This window comes from Hyla sarda, chromosome 4, assembly GCF_029499605.1.
Source record: "Hyla sarda isolate aHylSar1 chromosome 4, aHylSar1.hap1, whole genome shotgun sequence".
NCBI classification, from domain to species: Eukaryota; Metazoa; Chordata; class Amphibia; order Anura; family Hylidae; genus Hyla; species Hyla sarda.
Window position 1 is genome coordinate 378077498 of NC_079192.1, and position 27333 is coordinate 378104830.

At 41.5% G+C, this 27333-nt stretch overlaps 1 protein-coding gene across 1 annotated transcript in view; it reads left to right on the forward strand.

Annotated features, from left to right (window-relative positions):
• The window catches only part of FAT2 (FAT atypical cadherin 2), a 105110-nt gene that overhangs the window by 38839 nt on the left and 38938 nt on the right, over positions 1-27333 (forward strand). Inside the window, exons 2-3 of the mRNA XM_056516852.1 lie at positions 1162-4434; positions 6369-6683. Of these exons, the coding sequence (XP_056372827.1) occupies positions 1176-4434; positions 6369-6683 (3574 nt within the window). The 5' untranslated portion in view covers positions 1162-1175. The remainder of the gene's footprint in view (positions 1-1161; positions 4435-6368; positions 6684-27333) is intronic.

The following is a 27333-nucleotide window of genomic DNA, read 5'->3' on the forward strand; positions in this document are numbered from 1 at the left end:
AGTAAAACCAGAATAAGGACGTTTCTTGGCTAAGTTCCTGATAAACAACAAAGCAATGAGTTTTCAATGCTTAGTATTATTAGCGAGTTGTTTTATCATTATTACTTTTTAGCCTTTGGGTTGAAAAGTTTAGTATTTGGATTGCATATTTCAATTCTTTGCTTATACTAATCCTGCGAGTTTGATCACTGTTTGTGAAAATAATGCAACCTTAGAAACCATTGTGAGTTAGACCTGATCTAGAAATAGAAACATATATCTATATACTGAATAGCCTGAGATATTTACTTGCACAGATGCATTTTAGATGATCACTAATTCTACAAGAAAATCAAACTTTGGTTGACTCAGTCGACTTGGTTTAGAAGTGCATTGGGGTAATATCCTTATCAGGAAAAAAAAAATGTAATCAACTAGAGCCAGAAAGTTAAACAGATTTGTAAATTCTATGGAAAAAAATATATTGATCCTTCCAGTACTTATCAGCTGCTGTATGCTCCAAAGGAACTTGAGTTCTTTATTGTTGTTCTTTTCTGTCTGACCACAGTGCTCTCTGCTGACACCTCTGTCCATGTCAGGAACTGTCCAGAATAGGAGCAAATTACATAGCAAACCTCTCCTGGTCTGGACAGTTTCTGATATGGACAGAGGTGTCAGCAGAGAGCACTGTGGTCAGACAGAAAATAACAACAATAAAGAACTCAACTTCCTCTGGAGCATACAGCAGCTGATAAGTACTGAAAGGATCAAGATTTTTTTTTTATTAAAGTCATTTACAAATCTGTTTAACTTCCTGGAAGCCCTGTAGGGCCTGCTGTATGCTATGGTTCCTCAACCTTTGACTCTTACAATGTCAGGTCATGATGGTGTTGTGATTTTGCAACAGGTAGGGAGCAACAGGTTGGAAAAATTTGGTGTGTGGCTTGACAAAACTAACAGAAGTAGGGCAACCCAATGACGGGGCCTTGGTTGCCAACAGACATGGACTCCCTTATTAGCCAAAAAGTAGCAGTTCCTGTATTTCAAAGTGCTTAAAAGACCAGAGCTTTTATGTGTATTTGAATGATATTGATTTGTGGTGGAGATTTTCATATATTGTTATTTCACTTAGAAATTATTCACATTGGACTTATGAGGTATGTTTTTTTTTTCTATTTCTAGGGAGACGTCACACAATGGTCGGCTTTACCACCACCCAAGAAGTCTTGGTTATCGCCATATTGATGCTTCATTACACATCTAGCGAACCAAGACCCAGCAATAAGAATTCTTCTTCTTTGAGCTTCACCCAGAGTTCGTATCACACAATGATCCATGAAAATTCTGCTCCTAAGACCTATGTATCGAGTCAAGTAAAGATGGGGGTTTACTTGAAGGATCCTCAATGGACGATAAAGTATCGGATTGTATCTGAAGACCCATCTGGACTTTTTAAAACAGAGGAGATGGTGGTTGGGGATTTCTGCTTTTTACGTATAAGGATAAGGAGCGGCAATACAGCCCTATTAAATAGGGAAGTTAAAGACAATTATCAGCTTCTCATTCATGCCACAGAGAAGTCTTTGGATTACGAAGCATGGACTAAAGTAACTATCCAAATTTTAGATATAAATGATCTAAGGCCTCTTTTTTCAACAACATCATACAAATTTACAGTTACTGAAGATGATCCTCTTAAGACTATTTTGGGTAAGATAAGTGCCACAGATGCTGATTTAGGCCAGAATGCACTGTTCTACTACACCTTCAACACCAAGTCCTCATTCTTCAGTATCCATCCAACTAGTGGCACTGTCATGCTTATTGGACACTTGAACGCAACGCAAACAAATCTTCATAAGTTGGAAATTTTAGCTGTTGACCGTATGAGAAAAATTGCAGAGGGCAATGGATTTGGGAATGTAGCTTCTATGGAGGTATTGGTGCAACCAGCTCTGAGGAAGCCTCCTTTCATCTCGTCTGTTACAATGGCCAAGGCTGATTCTTCTGAGAGGCTCCTTTATGCAACTGTGGTCGTGGATTTTATAGATCCAGGGTGCAGTATAGATTCCGTTGAAATCGTAGATGGTGATTCCTTTGGTTACTTCAAAGTTTTAAGGTCTTACGTGGGAAAAAATGAATTTACTGTGGTATCCACTGCACAAATAAACTGGCTGGAACACTCACAAGGCTTTAATCTGAGTCTTAGAGCCAAAGACAAGAGCAAGCCACCAGTTTATTCCCCCATCAAAACTATTTATGTCCCTCCATGGAGATACGCCACAGCAAGATTTGAACAGGATGTGTATAAAGTGCAGATAAGTGAATGTTCCCCTCCCCATAGTCAGGTTGTAATGGTCAAATTTCATCCTGAAGCTCCATCAGGTGGATACTACTTAAAAACATCTACCGATAAGTTTAGGCTTATAAGCAAAAGTGGTCTGATATTCACCAGTAAACGTATGGATATAAAAGATGAGTCTCAGTTCCATTTGGAGGTGACAGCACTTGATGGCCAGGTCTCCACCATGGTTATTGTTGACCTTATTGACTGCAATAATCACTCGCCTGTATTTACTCTGTCCAAATATGAGGGAACATTCAATGAAAATTCTCCTATCGGAACAAAGATATTAAAAGTTTCTGCAACTGATGCAGACAAGGGGAACAATGGCAAAATAAACTACAAACTGGTGAGTCCAAAATCTACTCCATTTGTAATTGACCCAATAACAGGAGTTATTTCTAACAGTAAGATGCTTGACTATGAGTTAAATCAAAGATTATACCATCTGAAGGTCTGGGCATCAGATCTGGGCTCACCTTATCGTAGACAGACTGAAGTTTATGTTTCTCTCATTATGAACAATCTGAATGACAACGCTCCAGTTTTTGAGAAGGTCAACTGTAATGTAAGCATCACAAGAGACATGCCCACCAGGGAAAAGGTGTTTGAACTCTCCGCAGTGGATGTCGATGAGCTCCAGACCATACAGTACCAAATTGTGTCTGGCAACGAGCTACAAAAGTTCCGCTTAGACCCCACATCTGGAGAAATAACAGTCAGAGATAGCTTGTATGACCTCCCATCTTCAGACCCTTTTGTCTCCTTAGTGGTTACTGCCACTGATGGTGAAAATGAAGCTGTGCCCACATTTATCAACATCACAATATTAAATGAAGGTTCCTCCAAAACTCTAAATTGTGTAGAAACTGGTGTGGTTAACAAGATAATGGAAAACATGAAAAATGCCTTCATCTTACAAGATAAAGCACAAACCTATGAGGAGGACATATCATTTAACAACCATCTCATAAACAATCACATTCCCCATTTTGATGACGATTTTCCAGTATCTATTGATGTGGCCGAGGATACAGTTGTCAACTCTTCCATTGCTTTATTGACTGCCATTGACCTGGATACTGGTTTTAATGGCAAACTAGTCTATGTTATATCTCAAGGGAGTGATGATGGCTGCTTTGACATCAACATGGAAACTGGGGAGCTATTTGTCTCTTCTCCTTTAGACCATGAATCTACCAGTTCATATATCCTTAATATAACAGTTTATGATCTTGGTGCACCTCAAAAATCCTCTTGGAAGATTTTAGCTATTAATGTGTTGGATGTAAATGATAATGAACCAAAGTTTCCTTCCTCGGGGTACTGTGTGAGGATTCAAGAGGATGCTAAGATTGGTAGTGTAGTTGTTAAAGTAAAGGCAGATGACATCGACAAGGAGGACAATGGCCGAGTAAGATACACACTTCTAACACCAACTGATAAATTTGCCATTGACAGTGTCACAGGTGACTTAACAGTGAAGAGCATGTTGGACAGAGAGCTGTTGCCAAAATATAAACTCAAAGTAGAAGCCAGAGATCAGTCGAAGAAAGACGGGCAACTTTTTTCTGTCACCGATGTGGTTATAACGTTGGAAGATGTCAATGACAATGCCCCATATTGCCGGCCAGTCACTGCCAATGTAAAAGTTGCAGAGGACCTTCCTGTAGGAACTGTATTGTACTTTGTGGATGCTCAGGACTTGGACATGGGACCCAATGGAGATGTATCCTATTCCCTTATTAACAGTGAGCAAGGGGTATTTCGTGTGGAAAAATTTACTGGAGCTTTGATCTTAGAAAAGGATCTTGACTTTGAGACTAAATCCTTCTATAATTTGAGTGTCAGAGCTACAGATGCCGGACACCCATTCCCACATTCGTCTGTATGCCATGTGGAGGTGGAAGTCCTGGATGTAAATGAAAACCTACAACCACCTTTATTCAAAAATGTTGTCTTCACTGGGTCGGTATTAGAAAACTCGCCCCCTGGCACACTGGTTCTTTCCATCATGGCTCAAGATGAAGATAAAGGAAAAGATGGTGAAATACGTTATTCAATAAAGGATGGCACACACCTCTCTGTTTTCAGCATAGATGAGGAGACAGGTGAGTTGTAACCAGTTGTCAGTTTAGGGGGCCATACTTAACTGGCCGACTCTCTTATCATATGACAAATATTTAATTTCATCAAATTAATTCATTTATTAATTTATTTTGCAAGATCTGCATTTGTGTAGGCTTCAGTTAAAGGTTATGGTGGGACTTTACATGGACATGATATACAGTGACAAGTTTTAATCCAATTTTACTGGTTGGCTTATAGAGGCTTATAAGGTTCGGTACATATAGAATATGTTCTACATGTACACTGAAAAAATCTCCCAACATATATGCTGAATGTAGTTGTTGGCCATATAGATTGAATCCCACTGTAAAAAAAAACGCAAAGAGGAAAATTTATCAAGATCAGTGTTTTACATGCAGATGTTATGTAAAATTTTGCTGGCTTCCACTTCATGTTATTTAGTAAAAGCACACCTGAAGCAGCTGCCTACAATTTACGCTAACTCTGTAGAATAAATTATAATACATTGAGCAACATGGGAGGCCACATCACTATTATGGCACTTTACAGCAAATTCCGCCCACAAATTATTCGTAAAGTAAAAAAAAAGTTGCAGTATTCCCTCAATAAAATGAAAAAATAAATAAATAATCAAGTCTACTATATAGTGGTCCCTCAAATTACAATGGCCTCAATTTAAAATAGTAGCCTCTGCTATCAGGATGCCCTGTCTGTGGCTGATGACACTGCTTTTCCCCAGAGCTGTAGGGCATAATGCCTGCAGCTGATGTAACTGACAGTGTATACCAGCCGCACCAGTCATCTAAAAAAAAAAGTGAATAAAGATCATTTAACCCCTCCCCTAATAAAAGTTTGAATCACCCCCCTTTTCCCATATAAAAAAAACTGTGAAAATAAAAATAAACATATGTGGTATAGAAGCGTGCGGAAATGTCCACATAAAAATATATAATTAATTAAACCGCACGGTCAATGGCATACGCGCAAAAAATTTCCAAAGTCCAAAAAAGTGCATTTTTGGTCACTTTTTACATCCTGAAAAAAAATGAATAAAAAGCGATCAACAAGTCTGCTCAATACAAAAATGCTACCGCTAAAAACTTCAGATCATGGCGCAAAAAATTAGCCCTCATACTGCCCCATATGCGGAAAAATAAAAAAGTTATAGGGGTCAGAAGATGACAATTTTAAACATATAAATTTTCCTGCATGTAGTTATGATTTTTTTCAGAAGTACGACAAAATCAAACCTATATAAGCAGGGTATCATTTTAATCATATGGACCTACAGAATAAAGAGAATGTGTCATTTTTACTGGAAAATGTATGGTGTAGAAACAGAAGCCCCCAAAAGTTACAAAATGGCGTTTGTTTTTGTTTTTTTCAATTTTGTCTCACAATGATTTTTTTTCCGTTTCGCCATAGATTTTGGGTAAAATGACTGATGTCATTACAAAGTAGAATTGGTGGCGCAAAAAAAGCCATCATATGGATTTTTAGGTGCAAAATTGAGAGAGTTTTGATTTTTTTTTTTTTTAAGGTAAGGAGGAAAAAATGAAAGTGCAAAAACGGAAAAACCCCTGGTCCTTAAGGGGTTAAAGGGCTACTAAAGTGGAAAAAAAAAGCAGCATAGGTTTGCAATGGGGATTTTTCTCCTGCTCTGGACAGTTCCTGATACGGGCATCAGGTGTCAACAGAGAGCACTGTGGACAAGACAAAAAAGAAATTCAAAAAGAAAAGAATTTCCTTTGTAGCATACAGCTGCTAAAAAGTACTGGAAGGATTTAGATTTTTTAATAGTCATTTACAAATTTGTTTAACTTTCTGGCACCAGTTGATTTAAAAAAAAAAAAATTACCCCTTTAAGTCCTTTGATGGCCTTTTTTCATTGTATTGTGTATATGAGAAAGTGTGGAATCTAACAGTGATTCATCAGTAATGTTCTATCTTTCAGGGTTAATCCGGACAGAAGCTCCGCTAGACCGGGAGTCTGCTTCCCGCTATTGGTTGACCATCTGTGCTACAGACTTGGGCTCTATTCCTCTGTCTTCGGTAGCTGAAGTTTACATTGAAGTTGCAGATGTCAATGATAACATCCCTCAGTTATCCAAGGCGGTATTCTATGCTTCCGTGCCTGAAAATTCTCCTTCTCAGGTTTCCATCATACAACTAGATGCCACAGATGCAGACACCGTTTCAGCTGGCAAACTTTCCTTTCATTTCTCCAGTGGAAATAATCAAGGTTTTTTCACATTGAACCCAAGCACTGGTAAGTTTTAACATGTCAGTCTATAACGTGTATTTTCTGCAAGTCAAGCTGCTGTTCTTTACCTGAGCATTCTAGGACATAATGTGTTACTGACGGTCATGTACCCACAGATATAGTCAAACGATTAGTAGTCAAGACAAATACGTCCTATAAAGATCATAGCCCACCCTCCTCTCCATCCCAAAACTAGTGTAAAATTGTATCCAACCTGAATCAAGTGTTTTTAATCATTCCTAGCCAAGCACCTCTACTCATATTCAAGGTTATAATCAGACACTGAGCTATAAGAAAGACTGTCTGAGTTATCCCTTGAGACATGGACTTGTAAATCACAATAACATATAAATAATAGCCTATAGAGCAAGTAGTGAACAAAGATACAAAAGCAGGTACTTAGATGGATGGTAAAAGTCACTTTTTTAAAGAAGGACTTTAGTATTTATACATTTTTATCCATTCTGCCCAGCTGCCGGAATAAATATAATAAATATTGACTTACTTACCGCCACTCCCCCAGTGCCTCCGATATTGCCGCCCTGTCCTCTGACCTCTGTCCTCTTCCAGCTTTTGGTGCCCGACATGTCACACTGCAGCTCAACTAATCGCAACTGCAGCAATGTCCTGCCTCAGCCAAGGATAGGATGAGAGGCAATGTCATGTAATGGGCCTGGGGACCAGGAAGAAGGCCGGGCCCATTACATGAAACTTCTGCTCAGCATATTACCAGCAAAGGTGAAGATAGCTGCGGCTGGCGATTAGCTGAGCATATTATGGCATGTCACGCACCAAAAGCCTGAAGTGGACCGGAGGACGGGACATCAATATCAGCGGCACCTGAAAAGTAGCGAAAGGTAAGTTAATGTTTACTATTTTTATTCCGCCAGCCCGGGCATAATGATTTTAAAAAAAAAAATCACTGGAGTTCTCCTTTAAAGGGGTTCTCCACTGGAGAACAATTGCTTTTAAATGACATGGTGCCATAAAGTTAAACAGATTTGTAAATAACTTCTATTAAAAAATCTTAATCCTTCCAGTACTTATCAGCTTCTGTATACTACTCTTTTTGAATTTCCTTTCTGTCTGACCACAGTGCTCTCTGCTGACACCTCTGTCCATGTCAGGAACTGTCCAGAGCAGGAGAGGTTTGCTATGGGGATTTGCTCCTACTCTGGACAGTTCCTAAAATGGACAGAGATGTCAGCAGAGAGCACTGTGGTCAGACAGAAAGGAAATCTCAAAAAGAAAAGAACTTCCTCTGTAGTATACAGCAGCTGATAAGTACTGGAAGGATTAAGATGTTTAAATAGAAGTAATTTACAAATCTGTTTAACTTTCTGGCACCAGTTGAGTTAAAAGAAATATATATGTTTTCCAGTGGTGTACCCCTTTAAAGAACTTTGTAACTAATAGATAATACCAAGATCACAAACATAGAGAATTGATCCCCAACTAATAACTATTTTCAGTAACTTAAAAAACCCAGACATAAGACGCAGATAGCTTTTGGTCGAGCAAGTGTTTGGCAGAAGTTATGTATCTGTCTGTCTTTCTGTACAACTCATAACTATAATAGTATTTAGAAATGAGCAAATTTTTTAAACATTTTTCCCCAAAAAATTGTTTTGGTCTGAATTTATTTGCAGCGAATCGCTATTAAAAACAGCTATTTCTGGCCTACAGAGAGCCTCAATAGGGGTGTAGAACACTTTGCCTTGCTGTAATGAGCATAGGGTGTGGGCTGGGTTAGTGAAATAATACTGTTATTCAGTATGACATGCAGATCAGAGGCGTCGCTATTAGAATCACTGTCGCAGAGCGGAACAATGACAGAGTCTGGAGATGGCATCAGTATGAGGAGACCATATAGTGGCTGAATGACACAGCCTGGAGTTGGCGGCAGAATGAGGAGACCATATAGTGGCTGAATGACACAGCGTGCAGTTGGCGGCAGCATGAGGAGACCATATAGTGCCTGAAAGATATATCATGGAGGTGGCGGCAGTATGAGGAGACCATATAGTGCTGAATGACACAGTGTGGAGGTGGCGGCAGCATGAGGGGACCATATAGTGGCTTAATGACACAGTCTTGAGTTAGCAAGCAGCATGAGGAGAACACATAGGGGGACATTTATCAAAGCATTTAGTAGGTTTTTTTTGCTTACACAAAAAAGTCGCACATGTGACTTAGCTCTTTTTTTTCTGCGACTTTTTGCATGTTCAGTGTCCTAAGCAAAAAATAAAAATCTTGCTTACCAAAGCAAAAAGTGATTTTTGACTTGCAGTGGTCAGAGATTTATCAAGTGTGAAAGTCACAAAAAAGTCGCATTGCATGAAAAAACCTACTAAATTTACTTCAGCTCAGACATGGAGCAGAAGAAGCCACTACCAAAGCAAAAAAAAGAAAAATTGCTTAAACCCTTAAGGACCAATGCAAATAAACCTGTACGCCCCTGAAAGACCAGGCCTGTTTTTTCAAATCGGGGATGTCTGTCTTTATTAGAGAATAACTCTGGTAACGTTTTGCCAATCACGATAATTCTGACATTGTTTTTTTGTCACAAGTTGTCCTTCATGTACATAGTAAAAGTAAGCCGATATCATTTGTAGTTGTTTTTACAATGCAAAAAATCATGAAATTTTTACAAAAAATTACGATTTTTTGCTATTTTAACACTAATAGGTTGCATATATTTATATTTACTGACCAAATAGTTTATGAAACTTATACTTTCAGATGTCTACTTTATTTTGACGTCATTTTTTTTTTTAATTAACGTTTTAAATTAGTTAGAAGCCTAACAATTTAACTTGAAATTTTGAAAATTTGAAAAGTACATCTTTTTTTGTGTGCTATGCAAGGTTTGCAGAAATTAAAAGGTAGTAGAAAACGGTCTCTTTTGTAAAAGTGTTAGTGTGCACAAGTAAGTATTGAGGATATGCATGACGCAATACTTAACTTTTAATAATATGCTTAGGATAAAATATATGGACCCCAAATTTTTTTTTTTTTTATCAAACAAAAGGAAAGGTGTGCAAAAAAAACACCATGTGCCACCTACACCACCAAGTATTGATGTGATGCAAAGACTTCTAAAAGGTGGAAGGGAACAATGTATGGTCCATTGTAATCGGTGGGGATAAAAACTTCCCCTGTAAGGCAATACTCTCGCCCTATTTATTCCCTTCTTGGCAAGTGTTACTCACTTGAAAAAGGGAGGCTCCACACAGGAAACTCTCTCTATTTCCACCTCAAAACCCTGGGAAATGGCAGTGTTTGTAGGGGGAGATATGGAGAGGTTCCTGTGTGGGACCGTCCTCTTTAGAGCGAGTAACACTTGCCAAGAAGGGAATTATTAATGCGAGAGTAGGGCCTTACAGGGGAAGTTTTTACCTCCACCGGTTACAATGGACCATACATTGTTTCCTTCCACCTTTTAGAGGTCTTTGCATCACATCAATAGGTAGGTAGGCAGCACACAGTGTTTTTTGCACACCTTTCCTTTTGTTTGATCTAAAAAAAATTGGGGTACATATATTTTATCCTAAGGATATTATTAAAAGTTACGTTTTAAGTAATGAATATCCTCAATACTTACTTGTGGTCTGATGGCAAGGAATGTCTGTAACTGGGGAGCAGCACCTTAAACATGTTTAGCACTATCCATATTTGTGAAGTGTTGGTGTGGCACCATGGTCAATCTACTCATGCATCAGGCATTGGTGGGTGGAAATCCTGGTTTATCCATGCTTGATTCATCTTCACAATGGTCAGTCTCTCCACATTTTTCGTAGACAGACAAGTTCTCCTTGGGGTTACTATGGCCCCCGCCGCACTAAACACACAATCTGATGGCACACTTCTGGCCGGGCAGGACAGCTTTTCCAGGGCAAACTCTGCTAGTTGCGGCCACAAATCAAGTTTGGCTGCCCAGAAGTCCAGTGGATCTGCAAGGTGTGTTGGCCTGGTCATGTCAAGGTATGCCACCACCTGCTGGTTCAGGTCCTGCTCCAGGTTTACCTGCTGCTGATGAGTTACTTCACTATGCGGGTGAAGAAAGCTACTCATCAGCGACTGTAGACTCAGGCTGCTGCTGATGGAGCTGGTACTGCACTCGCAAAACCTAAACTGTGCTCCACTGTGCCCCTCCTCCTCCAGTTCAGCGCACACAGGGCTCATGTGACCGTTAGATGTAGGCTCCACATCTCCAGTGCCCTGACCAGCCATTGTTTCCAACACATGTTGTAGATGATACAGTGGAATGATGTTGTTCATCCCGTAATCCTGGCGAGTGACTAATAATGTGGATTCCTCAAAGGGCCTGAGCAAACGGCAGGTGTCACGTATGAGCTGCCACTGGTTGACATTGAAGTTACACAGGGGAGTACCCCTATCCGCTTGGATCATCAAGAAATCGGTGATGGCTTTTCTCTGTTCGTATAGTCGGTCCAACATATGGAGGGTTGAATTCCAACACGTGGAAACGTCGCAAATCAGACTATGTTGGCAGATACCGTTCTGATGCTGCAGCTCAACGAGGGTGCGCTTTGCGGTGTACGAGTGGCTGAAGTGCATGCAAAGTTTCCTTCCCATTGTTAGATGTCTTGCAGATGGGGGGAATACTTCAGGAACTGCTTGACAACAAGATTGAACACGTGTGACATGCAGTGCACAGGTCTCAGGCTTCCTTGTCGCAGCACAGACAGCCCGTTGTCGGTCACCATGGTTCCCATTTCCAGTTTTTGTGGAGTAAGCCATGATTCAATTTCTTGATGAATTACTTTTAGCAGTTCCTCCCCTGTGTGACTCCGTTCGCCAAGGCAAACCATGTGAAGAACAGCGTGACACTGCCGTGCCCTGCACACATGGTATGCTGGAGGGGCACTGAGACTCATAAGTGCAGTGGAGGCTAAGGACACGGTGGAGGATGAGGAGGCGGAGTTGCACACTGTCACAGGATCAATGGCCTGTGAGCGTGGAGGCGGAAGCTGCGGGACCTGTCCAAGTTGCTGTTGTGGCTGTGCAGGAACCACATTCACCCAGTAGACCGTAAAGGACATGTATTATCCCTGACCGTAGTTAAAGCTCCACACGTCGGCACTGCCATGAACTTTGGTACACACGGACAGGCTCAAGGACTGGCCCACCTTCTGTTCTACAAAATTGTGCAGGGCTGGTACTGCCTTCTTCGCAAAGAAATTACTGCTTGGTACTCCTCGGCTCGGCACAAGCCATCAATTCTCTGAAAGGTGCAGCAACTTGGACAGTAGCACATTCAGCTTCTGGGGCATTGGATGAGTGGGCGTATACTGTTGTCTCTTCGACTTGGCTTTGCCGATTGATTGTTGGCGGAAGGACTGACTCGAGGTAGGAGGAGCAGGAGCATCTGGAGCGACAGAAGGTGGGTATGACACACAGCTCCCTTCGGCTGAGGTGGTAGAGCTTTAGCTGGCTGAAACAGGGAGCGACGTGCCACTGGGTGATGCAGCAGACTGGATCACCACATCAGAGCCACGGTTCTCCCAGGCCGCTTTATGGTGACACTGCATATGTTGACCCAGGGCCGTGGTGCCAACATTGGGACCCTGGCCGCGCTTCACCTTTTGCCGACACATCTTGCATGTGGCCAGGTTAACATCCTCCGGATGCTTGATGAAAAACTGCCACACCACCGAGTAGCTGATTTTCCCACCAATAGTCCGCATTGATTGACTGCTACTGCCGCCGACTTCAGAAACCTCTGTTCCACTACCTCCCAGGATGGTAGGCTGCCATGAAGCAGGTGGTCTACCCCAGGCACGTTTGGCTCCAGACTTTCCACTTCTGCAACCATACTGACTGCCAACCATGCTACTACCTTGCTGGCTCAACTGCTCAACTGACAGCCTGCAACCCTCTTCTCTTGATGATGATGATGATGATGATGAAGACCCTTCTGCACCCGGCTCCCAAGTGCGATTGGCTTCATCATCATCAAGTTGTATCTGCATGTCACTGATGTCCTCCTCAGGTTCCTCAACAGTGTCTGCTTCAGGAGCCTGAACGCTCACAACACCATCTCCCACTCCTTTCTTCTCATCACTACTTGCCCGCTAGCGGAGGAAGCGGCAGTCACCTCTTGTTTGAATAGTTATTGTGTAATTTTATGTCTGATACTTGTCTTTGTTTGTACCCCATAATTGTAAGCGCTGCGGAATCTGTAGGCGCTATATAAATAAATAAAATAAAATAAATAAGATGTCTCCTCCACTTCTTTGCTTGGCAGTAGCTGCAGACTGTCCTCTAGTAGATCGTCCTCACTAAATAGTGGAGCTGAACCCACAGCATAAGATACTTCTGTGGGGGAGGGAACAGCATAGGACAGAGGCAAAGGGAGGACAGGGACTGCTCCCGGGCCATGCCAACTGAAGTTTGTGTCTGAGGAACCCACCGACTGTTGACTGGGGGTGTTAGATGTCACTTGTGATGAAGTGGATGACCATGTTAACCAATTGATGACAGCAGATGGGTTGCTGGTCGAGACACGACCGAGAGCTGATATGGGATCTCAGGCCTCTCATTGCACCTCCTGCTGCCACTCGCCCATAGTCTGCTGCGACCTCTGCCTGATGCATTTAGGCCTCAGCACATCCTGGCACTTCTCTGCCTGACAAACTTACTATATGAGGGGAGTACAATACGCTCTGTGGTGTCCAGGTACCGTATTGCATACCGTACCTTGTATGGTGGTCCTCAAAGTCAGAGTTACTACACTCAGGTAGGGTCCCTCAGGTGGCACAGCCCCTAGTCACCTCTCTTCTATTCTAATATCATAATGTTTATATGTACATATATAATAATAATGTATATTTAATATAATGTATAGTTCTTACCTTGGTAGCGTCGCAGGACCTTCGGTCATGTGACTATGTTAATTCCTCTTTGGTTTGTTAGAAGACCTTTGGAGGTCCTTGGGTCACATGCTACCCATAATTCTGTGTAAAAGTGATTGACAGCAGTATTGGAACAATTAGCTCTAGTTCAGCCCCTGCCCATATAAGGGAGCTGTAGCCAATTATCGCTCTCTTGGGTTGCTGCTCTCGTGGATGCCGAACTAGCAGGACGGATCTGTGCAACTTTCAAAGACAAGCTGGGCCTGAAAACCTGCCGGCCTCAAAACTAAACCGTGAGTTCTAAACTAATCCCCGCTAAAGCTAGCGTGACTACTGGACTGCAACTAACTCCCCTAAATCCAGTGGAACAGCGCATATCAGTCTAAGGACTCAAAATTGCTTAAGGTCCCAACCTTTGTCAATCCCTAAGGGAATTTGCATGTACAGAGACTTTTCCTGTTATGAAGCTTGCATAAAATCTTTAGTAAAAGTTCCAACTGTTTTCAGCAAACTCTCCGGTTGTGGACATTCAATTATTCTATACCTCCCTATCGCTCATGGGAAGGGTGGCGATAGGACAAGCATTACAGAAGAGCCCTCACCCTGGTGTCATGAATAGAAAGGGTTAACCAGACACCCTTTAGTCCCCGCACAGCTAAACCCCATATACCCTACTCCCCCAGGCTATCACATAGCTTCACTACGCTTAAAACAGTATTTGTCTACAACACCAGCAGGTGTGTGCTTTTGGCTGGCCTTTCACAGAAACTAGACCCTTAAGACTTTAACAGGAAAAAAATGGTACACAACTTAGATGAACATATGTGGTATGCACTTATGAGGGGAGGACAATGAGCTCCAGTATGCTTAAAACAGTATTTGTCTACAACACTAGCAGGTGTGTACTTTTGCCTGGCCTTTCCCAGTATCTAGGCCCTTAAGACTGTAACCGGAACAAAATAGTTCACCACTTAGATGTACGTATGTGGTATGCACTTATGAGAGGATGAAAATACGCTCCAGTATGCTTAAAACAGTATTTGTCTACAACACCTGCAGGTGTGTACTTTTGCCTGGCCTTTCACAGTATCTAGGCCCTTATGACTTTAACAGGAACAAAATGGTACACCACTTAGATGTACAGATGTGGTATGCCCTTATGAGAGGATGACAGAGAGGATTTACTAAGATTACGCGTTTCGAGGGGAGCCCCCTCTACTTCTGATCTGAAGAAGAGGGGGCTACCCTCGAAACGCATAAGCTTAATAAAAGTGGATTCTAAGTGGTTCCTGAACCCCTACTCCTGTCTCTGATGTGGTGAATCAGCAGCGTCGGTTGAAAGGTCTTTTTCTCCTATCTTCGCATCTCTACCAGGACCCTTTCAGAGTCCAACGACCTGCGGCACAGCAGCTGACCTCCCATCCTGTAACCCCCCTTCCCGGGTGTTGGGTGATACGCCTTTATTCTTTTATATCAAGGTGAGCGGCCATCTGAAGGGGGCTCTATTTTGCCCCAACTGCAATCTCATACCTACCTTTGTTTCCACTGGGGTAATACACAAGGCGCCGTACACGGTTGTCCCCTTTTTCTAATTTATCACAAATACGCACAGGTTACACTTACAGTAATAGAGGACAATATGCTTTTATTGCTCTGCTCACCGTAACTGGCTGGCTACTATTAGCTTTTCGGTTGTTGTACACACCAGTGCTGCAGCACACAGTCTCTGTGTACTACACCCAAAATTGCACTTTCTCTCTCAATCTCACTCCCTTTCCTATCAGTGCTTCTAGGCTGGATTTTGGCTTGAGGTGAATCGCTGCTGTAAAAATTCTTTTCTGTGCAACACACACTGCTGTCTGTCTGTCTGTCTGTCTCTCTCTCTCTCTCTCTCTCTCTGCAATAACATTTTTAAAATTTGTAATGAATTCGGATTCATCAGATTCGATTTGCTCATTGTTAATAGTTTTATTATATGACTCCCAGTACCTTTACAATATTTTCAGTCCACATATATATGACTATACATTTTTTTATTTACCATTCTCCATGGTGTAAAAAAGTTTTGAAATCATTTTAAAAGATGAAAAATAATTAAAAATCAAGATAATAATGTATTCAGTCTGATAATATCGGACTCATCACGTTTGAAACCTGTCCTGCACCCTTGACTTCTCCTTGCTAATCTTACTCCTCCATATAACCACTCCCAAAACCGCACACTTATCCCCACTCTGATCCGCTGTGTACTATGAAACAGATTAGAAGGGTGATGTTTCTGAAATTGTTTGTCTTACATGCTTACACTTTCATTGTAAATTACAGTCTGATCACTTGCAGCCCATTTTTTTTTCATGAGTGCATTAATGTATAACAAAAGGTGTCTTTAAAAATGCATTTGAGGCCTTGACGTTCCCACAATACAGCTAGCTCTTTCTAAGAAGCATTATGGCAAGGCTTGTGAGAACAGGTGTTTGCTGCAAAGTAAACATTATATGATATTCAGGTTATATAACACATATTTCTACAGGGGCATTGCTATAGGGGTGTGTAGGTTACATTCGCATTTAGGCCGTAGTGCTCAGTATACCAAAGGGCTCCTTTATTCTCATTGGAGAACACTATGGCTACAAATGGATAATTGGTGGCCCTGGTACTGATTTTGCATAATTGCCCATGAGCATTAAGTTTCCATTAAATGGGCATGCATTCACAAAGCTGCTGGTTGTTATTGGAAACAGTCAACAAGCTTTCTGTCAGAAGTTCTTAAAGGGGTACTCCGGTGCTCCAGCGTTCTGAACATTTTGTTCAGAACGCTCAGAGCTGAAGGCTGTGAAGCCTCAACCACCCCCCTTGAGACGTCATGCAACACCCTCTCCATTCATGACTATGGCATTCATGTTTACCATAGACATGAATGGAGGGGGTGTGGTGTGACGTTAAGAGGTCGTGACATCACAACCACTGCTGCAGGAACCCGGCATTAGTTTGCAGGGTGCTGTGGGAGATCGCTGGGTGCGCCAGCAGCGGGACCCCCACGATCAGACATCCAAAGGATAGGGGATAAGATGTCTAGCAGCGGAGTACCCCTTTAAATGGAACTACATAGTAATAAATTTGGTCTTCAAGCTCGCCCCAAGACTTCCATACATGTTACTTCTTTGGATAGCAGTTACAGAAACTGGGTTGGGGCAGGTGTTGGACCAGGTGATTACTAGTAAGAAAGTATGCATATTCATTAAAGGTGATAAACTGACGACTTCAACCAAAACAATAGTTTATTGGGTGAAATTTAACAATGAAGGATTGTTTTAGACTGGTTGTCATCATCTGAAAAGAATTTGGCTGTTTTTGAAATTTTCCACCGATAGTTGACGAAACGCTCCTTCATTCAGAAAAGATCTTTCATCCACAAACATTCTTCCAGGAAAGAATGTTCTCAGAATGTTCTTAGAACATTCCTAGACCTAAAAAGAACATTCGTCCTTCAGCCAGTGTCTTTAGTCAGCTGGAGTCTTGGTCATATGTAATAAAAGGCATAGGCAAAACCAGATATAATAATACAGTAGCAGCCTACACAGAAGGAAGATGCTGGAACATAGTTGGGTTAAGTTGTTACACCATGGGTATTGAGTTGCACATAACTTAGTTTATATAATCTGGTTATGCACGTTTTATTTTTTAGGTTTAGCTAGGGAAGCGTTGTCTTGGGCATACTTTTCCTCCTACATGAAATGTGACTGCTTAGCAACAAAACATAACTTTCTAGGGAAATGTCAACCAAGACATGATGTAAAAATGTGAAAAGCCAAGCAACTAAATTCATACACACATGGCATGAAGAGTCTTGGGTTACATTATAAGTTGACATATATACTCAGCCTTTACCTGCACCAGCTTGACATATTCATATTCTCCATATAGTAAAATAGTAACATAGTTTGTAAGGTCAAAAAAAAGACAAGAGTCCATCAAGTTCAACCTAACCGTACTTTGTTGATCCAGAGGAAAGCAAAAAAAAAAAAAAAAACATGAGGCTGATGCCAATTGCCCCATGACAGAGGAAAAATTCCTTTCCGATCCCAATATGGCAATCAGAATAAATACCTGGATCAACATTCTATCCATATAAATCTAGTATCCATAACCTGTAATGTTATTACTTTCTTTAAAAACATCCAGGCCCCTCTTGAACTTTAGTCATTGAGTTTATTGAGTCAGACATCACAACATCATGCGACAGAGAGTTCCATAGTCTCACTGCTCTTACAGTAAAGAATCTATGTCTGTGATGATGGTGAAACCTTCTTTCCTCTAGATGTAGAGGATGCCCCCTTGTCATGGTTAACGGCCTAGATATATGGCATGTACCATGCACTGTCTAGTACAAGACTAGGAAAAGAAGCCGAGAAAGTAGTAGAGAGTCCAGCTCCTGATACAATCTTGGCTGCTTAAAGGGGCATCTCAGTTTATGCACACCTGGCATGTGAAATATTTCTTTTGAATACTAATAAACAGATTAAGGTAGATGTATTCTGTGATATATCGGTTGATCATATCTAATCTACTCTGGAAGACAACTCCACCCGATGCAAAAAAAATGGATATGGATGGAGTTCAAAAGATTATAAAAATGGTATGGGTGTTCTACCTGATCATGTTATCAGCAGATATGAAGGATCACTTAACTGAAAAGTGTTATTTCCATCATATGCAATAGGAAGGTATAACTGCTTTGTCTCCTGCCGATCCCAACTATGAAAAGATTTAGGTTCCTCTGTTTTTTTTTTCATTGCAGAATCCTTAAAGGGGTACTCCGCCCCTAGACATCTTATCCCCTATCCAATGGATAGTAGTGTTGGGTGCGAATATTCACATTTCGAATTTTTATCGCTAATATCGCAAATTCGAGAATTCGAGAATATATTTGCTATATATTCGAAATTAGGAATATTCACTTTTTTCTGCATATGTGCATATTCGCATATGTGGATAGTCGCATATTCCTTCTTTTAACTTGTGGGCCAATTAGAATGATGCAAATATTGTTGCCAGAGGTTATCAACAACATCCCTAGCAACCAATAGTAAAGATGCCCACCCCCTCACTGTTCTCTTCCTCGAATACGTGGATATGTGAATATTCACATACGCGAATATGTGAATATTCGCATATGCGAATATAACGATTGCGTGAAATTCACGAATATAGGACAAATATTTATCTATGTATTCGCGAAATATTGTGAATTCGAATATTGGCAATGCTGGTCATCACTAATGGATAGTGGATAAGATGTCTGATCACGGGGGTCCCGCCACTGGGGACCCCCACAATCTCCCTGCTGCGCCCGGCGTTCATTTAGAGTGTTGGGTGCAGTGTCGGAGCCTCGTGATGTCACGGCCACATCCCGCTCATGACGTCATGTCCACGCCCCCTCAATGCAAGTCTACGTGGCCGTGACATCACGAACCTCCGATGCTGAATTGCCCGTCATCCAGCACAAAGCAAAGTTCGTTCCTGGGATGCCGCAGCCGAGATAGGGGATAAGATGTCTAGGGGCAGAGTACCCCTTTAACCCCTTAAGGACGCAGGACGTAAATGTATATCCTGGTGCGGTGGTACTTAACGCACCAGGACGTACATTTACGTCCTGTGCATAACCGCGGGCATCGGAGCGATGCCCGTGTCATGCGCGGATGATCCCGGCTGCTGATCGCAGCCAGGGACCCGCCGGCAATGGCCGACGTCCGCGATCTCGCGGGCGTCCGCCATTAACCCCTCAGGTGCCGGGATCAATACAGATCCCGGCATCTGCGGCAGTGCGCGATTTGAATGAATGATCGGATCGTCCACAGCGCTGCTGCGGGGATCCGATCATTCAGAACGCAAATGTGGTATCAAAAAAAAGTACAGATCATGGCGCAAAAAATGAGCCCCCATACCGCCGCTTATATGGAAAAATAAGAAAGTTAGAGGTCATCAAAATAATTATAAACGTACTAATTTGGTTAAAAAGTTTGTGATTTTTTTAAGCGCAACAATAATAGAAAAGTATGTTATAATGGGTATCATTTTAATCGTATTGACCCTCAGAATAAAGAACACATGTCATTTTTACCAAAAATTGTACGGCGTGAAAACGAAACCTTCCAAAATTAGCAAAATTGCGTTTTTCGTTTTAATTTCCCCACAAAAATAGTGTTTTTTGGTTGCGCCATACATTTTATGATATAATGAGTTATGTCATTACAAAGGACAACTGGTCACGCCAAAAACAAGCCCTCATACTAGTCTGTGGATGAAAATATAAAAGAGTTATGATTTTTAGAAGGCGAGGAGGAAAAAATGAAAACGTAAAAATTAAATTGTCTGAGTCCTTAAGGCCAAAATGGCCTGAGTCCTTAAGGGGTTAAAGGGGTACTCCGCCCCTTGCATCTTATCCCCTATCCATAGGATAGGGGATAAGATGTTAGATCCTCGCGGTCCCGCTGCTGGGGACCCCGAGGATCCCCGCTGCGGCACCCTGCCATCATTACTGCACAGAGCGAGTTCGCTCTGTGCGTAATGACGGGCGATACAGGGGCCGGAGCAGCGTGACATCATGGCTCCGCCCCTCATGACATCATGGCCCGTCCCCTTAATGCAAGTCTATGGCAGGGGGTGTGACGACCACCATGCCCCCTCCCATAGACTTGTATTGACGGGGCGGGCCGTGACGTCACGAGGGGCGGAGCCGTGACGTAACGATGCCCCGGCCCCTGTATTGCCCGTCATTACGCGCAGAGCTCGCTCTGCGCAGTAATGATAGCGGGGTGCTGCAGCAGCGATCCCCGGGGTCCCCAGCAGCGGGACCCCGGCCATCTGACATCTTATCCCCTATCCTTTGGATAGGGGATAAGATGTCTAGGGGCGGCGTACCCCTTAAACCACCAATTCTGACTCTTCCTTCTGAGCGTCAGGTCAATATGCCATTACATACAATAATGGTAATACACTTTATGCTAAGCTTCTGTTTGTGCCTCTCTCCATGAGAATAACTACAAGGGTTGCAGGCCCGGCAGCTGTGAGTGTAGAGGGCACCTTCGCTCTTAAAGGAGACTCAGGTGTTTAGCTAGTGATAACTGAGTTTCAGTTGCTGTAGGAATCTAGATAATGGAGGTGACAAGCATGCAGAAGTGATAATGCCCACAATATTTCCATTTCTCACCAGAAACTGTGTTACCGCTGATGGGTTGGTTGAGTAGACTCAAATACGTCTTCCTCCATAATTTAATAGAAAGGCCTATTGAATTCAGATCAAAACATGGTCTTCTGCTTTGAACAATCCCTATTTGTTAGAAGGGTCCTATGACAATAAGCTGTTCATAAAGTGTTCCCCTACTGGGACCCCCAGTAATCAGCCCTATTTGTAGGGTAACGTGGCACAATGTGTGAGACATTCTTTACAGTGTTACATGAAGCTCACCTGAATTTGGATGGATACTTACTGCATTTCTAAGATGAGAGCTCTATGTTATTACATTACTTTCAGCTTTAAAGCCCAACTCTACTTAAAGGGGTACTCCGGTGGGAAACTTTTTTTTTTTTTTTTTTTTAATCAACTGGGGCCAGAAAGTTAAACAGATTTGTAAATTACTTCTATTAAAAAATCTTCCAGTACTTATTAGCTGCTGAATACTACAGAGGAAATTATTTTCTTTTTGAAACACAGAGCTCTCTGCTGACATCATGACCACAGTGCTCTCTGTTGACACCTCTGTCCATTTTAAGAACTGTCCAGAGTAGGAGAAAATTCCCATAGCAAACATATGCTGCTCTGGACAGTTCCTAAAATGGACAGAGATGTCAGCAGAGAGCACTGTGGTCATGATGTCACCAGAGAGTTCTGTGTTTCAAATCGAAAAGAATTTCCTCTGTAGTATTCAGCAGCTAATAAGTACTGTAAGGATTAAGATTTTATAATAAAAGTAATTTACAAATCTGTTTAACTTTCTGGACCAGTTGATTTAAATAAATAAAAAGTTTTCCACCGGAGTACCACTTTAACGACGCAGGACGTAAATGTACATCCTGGTGAGGTGGTACATAACGCACCAGGACGTACATTTATGTCCTATACATAACCGAGAGCATCGGAGTGATGCCCGGATCATGCGCAGCAGGTCCTGGCTGCTGATAGCAGCCAGGGACCCGCTGGTAATGGCCGACATCATCGATCGTGCAGATGTCCGCCATTAACCCCTCAGATGCCGTATTCTGCAGCATTGCGGTCACTAAAATGGATGATCGGATCGCTCGCAGTGCTGCCGCGGCGATCATCCGGGATGGCAGACGGAGGTCCCCTCACCTGCCTCCGCTGCCTTCCACGGGTCTTCTGCTCTGGTCTGCGATCGAGCAGACCAGAGCAGAAGATAGCCGATAACACTGATCAGTGCTATGTCCTATGAACAGCACTGACCAGTACTAGCAATTGAATGATTGCTATAAATAGTCCCCTATAAAAGTTTTTAAAAAAATTAAAAAATTTGAAAAACCCCTCCCCCAATAAAAACGTAAATTGTCCGTCGTGAACGTAAAGAAAAAAAAAAAAAAAAGACAAAATTTCTGCTTTTTTACAACATTTTATTCCCAAAAAAATTGGTAAAAAATGTATAAAAAGTTTTATATAAGCAAATATGGTATTAATAAAAAAGTACAGATCAAGGTGCAAAAAAATGAGCCCTCATACCGCCGCTCATACGGAAAAATGAATAAGTTATAGGTCTTCAAAATAGGGGGATTTTAAACGTACTAATTTGGTTAAAATGTTATCGATTTTTTTAAGTGCATCAGTAATAGAAAAGTATATTCATGGGTATCATTTTAATCAAATTGACCCAAAGAATAAAGAACACATGTCATTTTTACCGTAAATTGTACGGGGTGAAAACAAAACCTTCCTAAATCTGCAAAATTGTGGTTTTCTTTTTAATTTCCCCTCAAAATAGTATTTTTTTGGTAGTGCCATGCATTGACATCCCATTCTAGGGCAGGATGCTGATAGATATCTGTAATGGAAGCACTAAACACAGTATGATCGCACATCCACCTGTTGTATATCTCATCACAATTACAAAAACTAACATCAGGTAGATAGTATACATTTTAATTATTCAAGTGTGGGGCTGCTTGGCTGCCATTATTGCTGGGGCACTTTGCTTGTTGGGAGGCATGGCCCAGAGCCATGAGGTTAGATGTGGCAGTAGTGGCCCTGCCAAACCATTGGCACTGACCACGAATCCACATGTCATACATTGATACATTGCTTCTTAGCCCAATTTAACAACTAACATTGGGCAGTTAGTATATGTTTTGATCAAACTGTACAAAGCTGACTCGTCATTTCATGGCCACTTATGTAAGTGGGTCCCTGGCTGTCAGCGACAGGATATGTTTATTTATGTAAATCTCTGCTTATCCTGGGCTAAGTTGTGTAATGGGAGGTCCTATCAGTGTCAGTACTCTCTATACGGATACTTAGGGTAAATACAAATAAGCTGCTAGCTGCATGCAGCCACCAGCTTGTATGCTTTTACCTTTATACACAGATAGCTGTCAATCACGGAATAGGACCACCCACATGACTACTTAGCCCAGAATAAGCAGAGATTTACTTACATAAATAAATAAGTCATTCTGAAACTTTTTCCACTAAATTATATATCAATCTGTTCAGCTACTCCTACTCTATAACATTTCATGTCAATTGTTATATTTAATTTAATATTATTAATTTAATAATAATTAATATTTATGTAATCTAGCCATTCTTTGCCTCCCAAATATTATTGCTTTGTAGGATGTAAAATTTGCAAGTGACTTGTTGGTACATATTTGTCCTCAGCGTAGAGAATCTCTTCTGTAATTAGTCAAAAAGAAGCTAAAATCTGATAATGATAGTTTACAGCTAAAGATATGACGCAATGATGATAGTGTCAGGGAAGTGGGCACTGCTAATTGTACCTATTCTGTCATAATCATAACTGATCCATCAGCAAATACCATGCTCTCTCCATCCGCTCACAAGACACAGGGACTATTATAAGGGATGAACCTGGATTTTCTATACTCTATTGTTCGCCTCCCTGGCATTACAACATATAACCTCAATTTTAGGGGAAAAGAAACCTACTCTGAATGAAAATGACAAATGCTGCTGTGTTCACTTCTGGACTTGTGCATAATGGAGGGAGGCGGCAGTTATAATAGGAGCCGAGGAGACAAAAGCCTGGAGGATTTGTACGAGATGCCGAGTCACCTGGCAGGTTTGGTCTTGTTTGGTACAAGGGTTAGAGCTTTTAGAACTCTACACAGGCTGCGCCGTGTACTAAGAACCATACAAGGAGTTTGTACATTGAGCTTTGTACCCCTCCAAGGTCACATTGGCTCACCAGAATACCAAAGGATCATCCATATGTCCCCAGCCCTCAAGCATTAATGAGAGCCAGTAGAAGACAATCCCTTTTGGAGCTCACTTTGGAGTCTGTCCCTTGCTACTAGGGTCTATTTCTATTTATTTATTTTTTCTTTTCATTTATAGGATGATTCACAAATATTAGACCTCACAGATGGTTTGTCATACAAATAATCAGATAAGCAGTCATGTGTGCACAGGAGGAGTAACTATGTTTCTGGTCATTATATAACTTTCCCTATGCAGGCTCCATCTTTAATTTACAGTGAGATAGTGGGTGAAGCTTATCCTCTGGTTCCCATACACTGCACACACACAAAAGAAGGGATCCCGCTTCCCTGTATCTCTATAGCAAACCCACTGAAGCAGCATGAAGGACATTATAGGGCAGTACTGAGAAGTCTAAGCAGTGAATCCAGCCCTGGAAAAGATCTAATATTAATTCTTAACGTGTGCACATAATACTCTAGCTCACTCACCACGGGGAAGCCGCAGTACGGATGAGTCAGAAGAGCACTAAAGTTCTTAGAGATATGTACTTTCTCTTTAGTCTCTTGGCTCTCTTCAGCCATTCCTTTCCTCGTCTCCCTCTCCCCTCGCCATATACTTCTGTTGGCAGCAAGTAACCTAATTCCCCATCTGCGAGTCAAACTTACTTTTAGAAAGGACTTGATGTATGAGTGAATGATGAGTTTAGGAGGGAGACGAGTTTCAGAAGGGGGGAGGGAGTTTGGGGGGTGGGGGTTAGGAACGGAGCCCAATAAGAGGTATAAGAGGCATTTTTCTCTGATAAGATAGCATGAGAACGTTTCCTTTATTCCCTTGTACTATTGATTTAGGTAAAGTTTGTTGAAAAAAATTGCACCTATTTAAATGTGGACATGTACATGTTCTATACGTCTCAGGGGTATACAAAAACCCATAGAAAATAACCTTACTACCATACCAGGAGCCATTATATAGTCATATGCATGAGCCATACACTTGCTTGCACTCATAGCTATTCAATGACAATATCTTTGTGCATTGCTGCAGGAGATAGCAGCTAGTGAGTATGTAATATCCCAAAAATGTATTTTGCCGATTCCCTCAAGTGTTTTTTCATTGCCCAATTATCTTCAAATCTGAACTTTAACCCTTTCTTGTTTAGATCAGTTGGCTTGGCAGGAATAGCAGTAAATAGTAGCATTTTATTTATTAGGTGACATTGTCATCGCAGTTACAAGTGAACTTTCTATATTGACAATGAAAATCCAATGTGGGATTAAACCCATGACTTGCTAAGCTTCCATTTCAAGGTCTTTCTTTTAATTGGAGATAATGTTGTCATATAGTTGCGTAATTTAAAAAACTCCTTGACAGCCACAAGCTCAAGCGACTGGTTACATCATAGTTTAAAGTGACATTAAAGCCCATAAATAAACACCTGTTGTACAGAAGGTATCTTACATCCTTCACCTTTGGCCAGTCAAGACTTTATAGAGACTCTGTTGAGGAAAATACAGAATTTTTTTTTTTTCTAGAAACAGGGCCAACTGTGTCCATTGGTTGTACATGACATTGCAGCATAACCACATACACTTGTCCATGCATTGTGTATGTTAAAGCACTGTGATGTCCCAGTACGGGATGGGGGGTGTCACAGGACAGGGGGTATTATATGTGGGGGGCACAGGACAGGGGGGAATTATATGTGAAGGGCACATGACAGGGCCCTCCCCTGTCATGTGCCCATATAATGCCCTCCTGACATGTGCCCCTGACTTATAATGCCCCCCTGACATGTGCCCCTCACTTATAATAACCCCTGTCATGTGCCCCTCACATATAATGCCCCCTGTGGGGAGGGGGGCCTCCATGTCTATTTTGCTTGGGGCCCCCAAATTCCTTCAAACGGCCCTGGTCACAGTACAGGCATAATGCACACAGTCATGTCATAGTTCTGGAATAATACCCACAGTCATATTACAGGACTTAAATAATACACAGACATAATCATGGCACAGTACAGGAATAATACACACAGTCATATCACAGTACTGGATTAATACACACAATCATGGCACAGTACAGGAATAATGCACACAGTCATATCACAGTACTGGATTAATACACACAATCATTGCACAGTACAAGAATAATGCACACAGTCATATCACAGTACTGGAATAATACACACATTCATGGCACAGTACAGGAATAATGCACACAGTCATATCACAGTACTGGAATAATACACACATTCATGGCACAGTACAGGAATATTACACACAGTCATATGATAGTATAGGGATAATATACACAATGATGTCACAGTACAGGGATACTAAACACAGTGATGATACAGTATAGGAATAACACACACACATGTCACACTACATTCATAATACACACAGTGATGTCATAGTGCAGGAAAGATGCACACAGTGATGTCACAGTACAGGAATAAGATACAGTGATGTCACAGTACAGGAATTATACAGTGATGCCACAGTACAGGAATAAAATACACAGTGATGTCACAGTACATAAATTATACAGTGATGTCACAGTACAGAAATAATACACACAGTGATGTCATGAGCTCTTCAAAAGCGGATTGGATATTGGAGACACTAAGGGGCTCCACAGTTTGCAGTGGCCCTGATGGTTTAGCTCTTGGCTCCAGTACCATCGAACTTCGGGAGCAGATGCTATATATAGTGATATGGGCCACGCTAGCAATAGAATATATACTGAACCTAGCAGATGTTGTTTACTTTAACCAAAGCCAATGCAAACCTATTTAAAGCATACCTGTCATAGTGCAAATAAAATAAAAAAAAGTGATATGTAACTCAGGACCCAATCCTGATCATGTGCATATAATTTTACGTTTCTCTGACCTATATATCCAGAGATATAAGCATTAATCTGCTGGTGAGTTACTTCATTGTGCAGGCTGGAGGGGGCGTGTCAGTCGGTCTCCCTCACAGGAGCAAGCCTGGGCAGTCAGCCAATCAGTACTCTCTTCTCTGTAACCCTTTCCTCTCTGGTTTCATGCTGAACATGTTACACAGAGGAAGATGCTTGAAGCTTGCCTGCAGTAATCAGAAGACATTATGGTGAATTCATCACAGGATAAAATGTATAAATATAAGAATAGATCTTTATAAAATTTATAATTATTTTTTAGATAAAAGTACAGCATTTTTATGAATACATGTTCTATCTGTTTTATCTTCTCCTAGTAAAGCTGGATGCTAATCAGCATAGCGGTCACTATGTGTGTCATTCATCTTTCACAGACTCCTGAATGTCTGATCAACTTCTTTGTCATTCA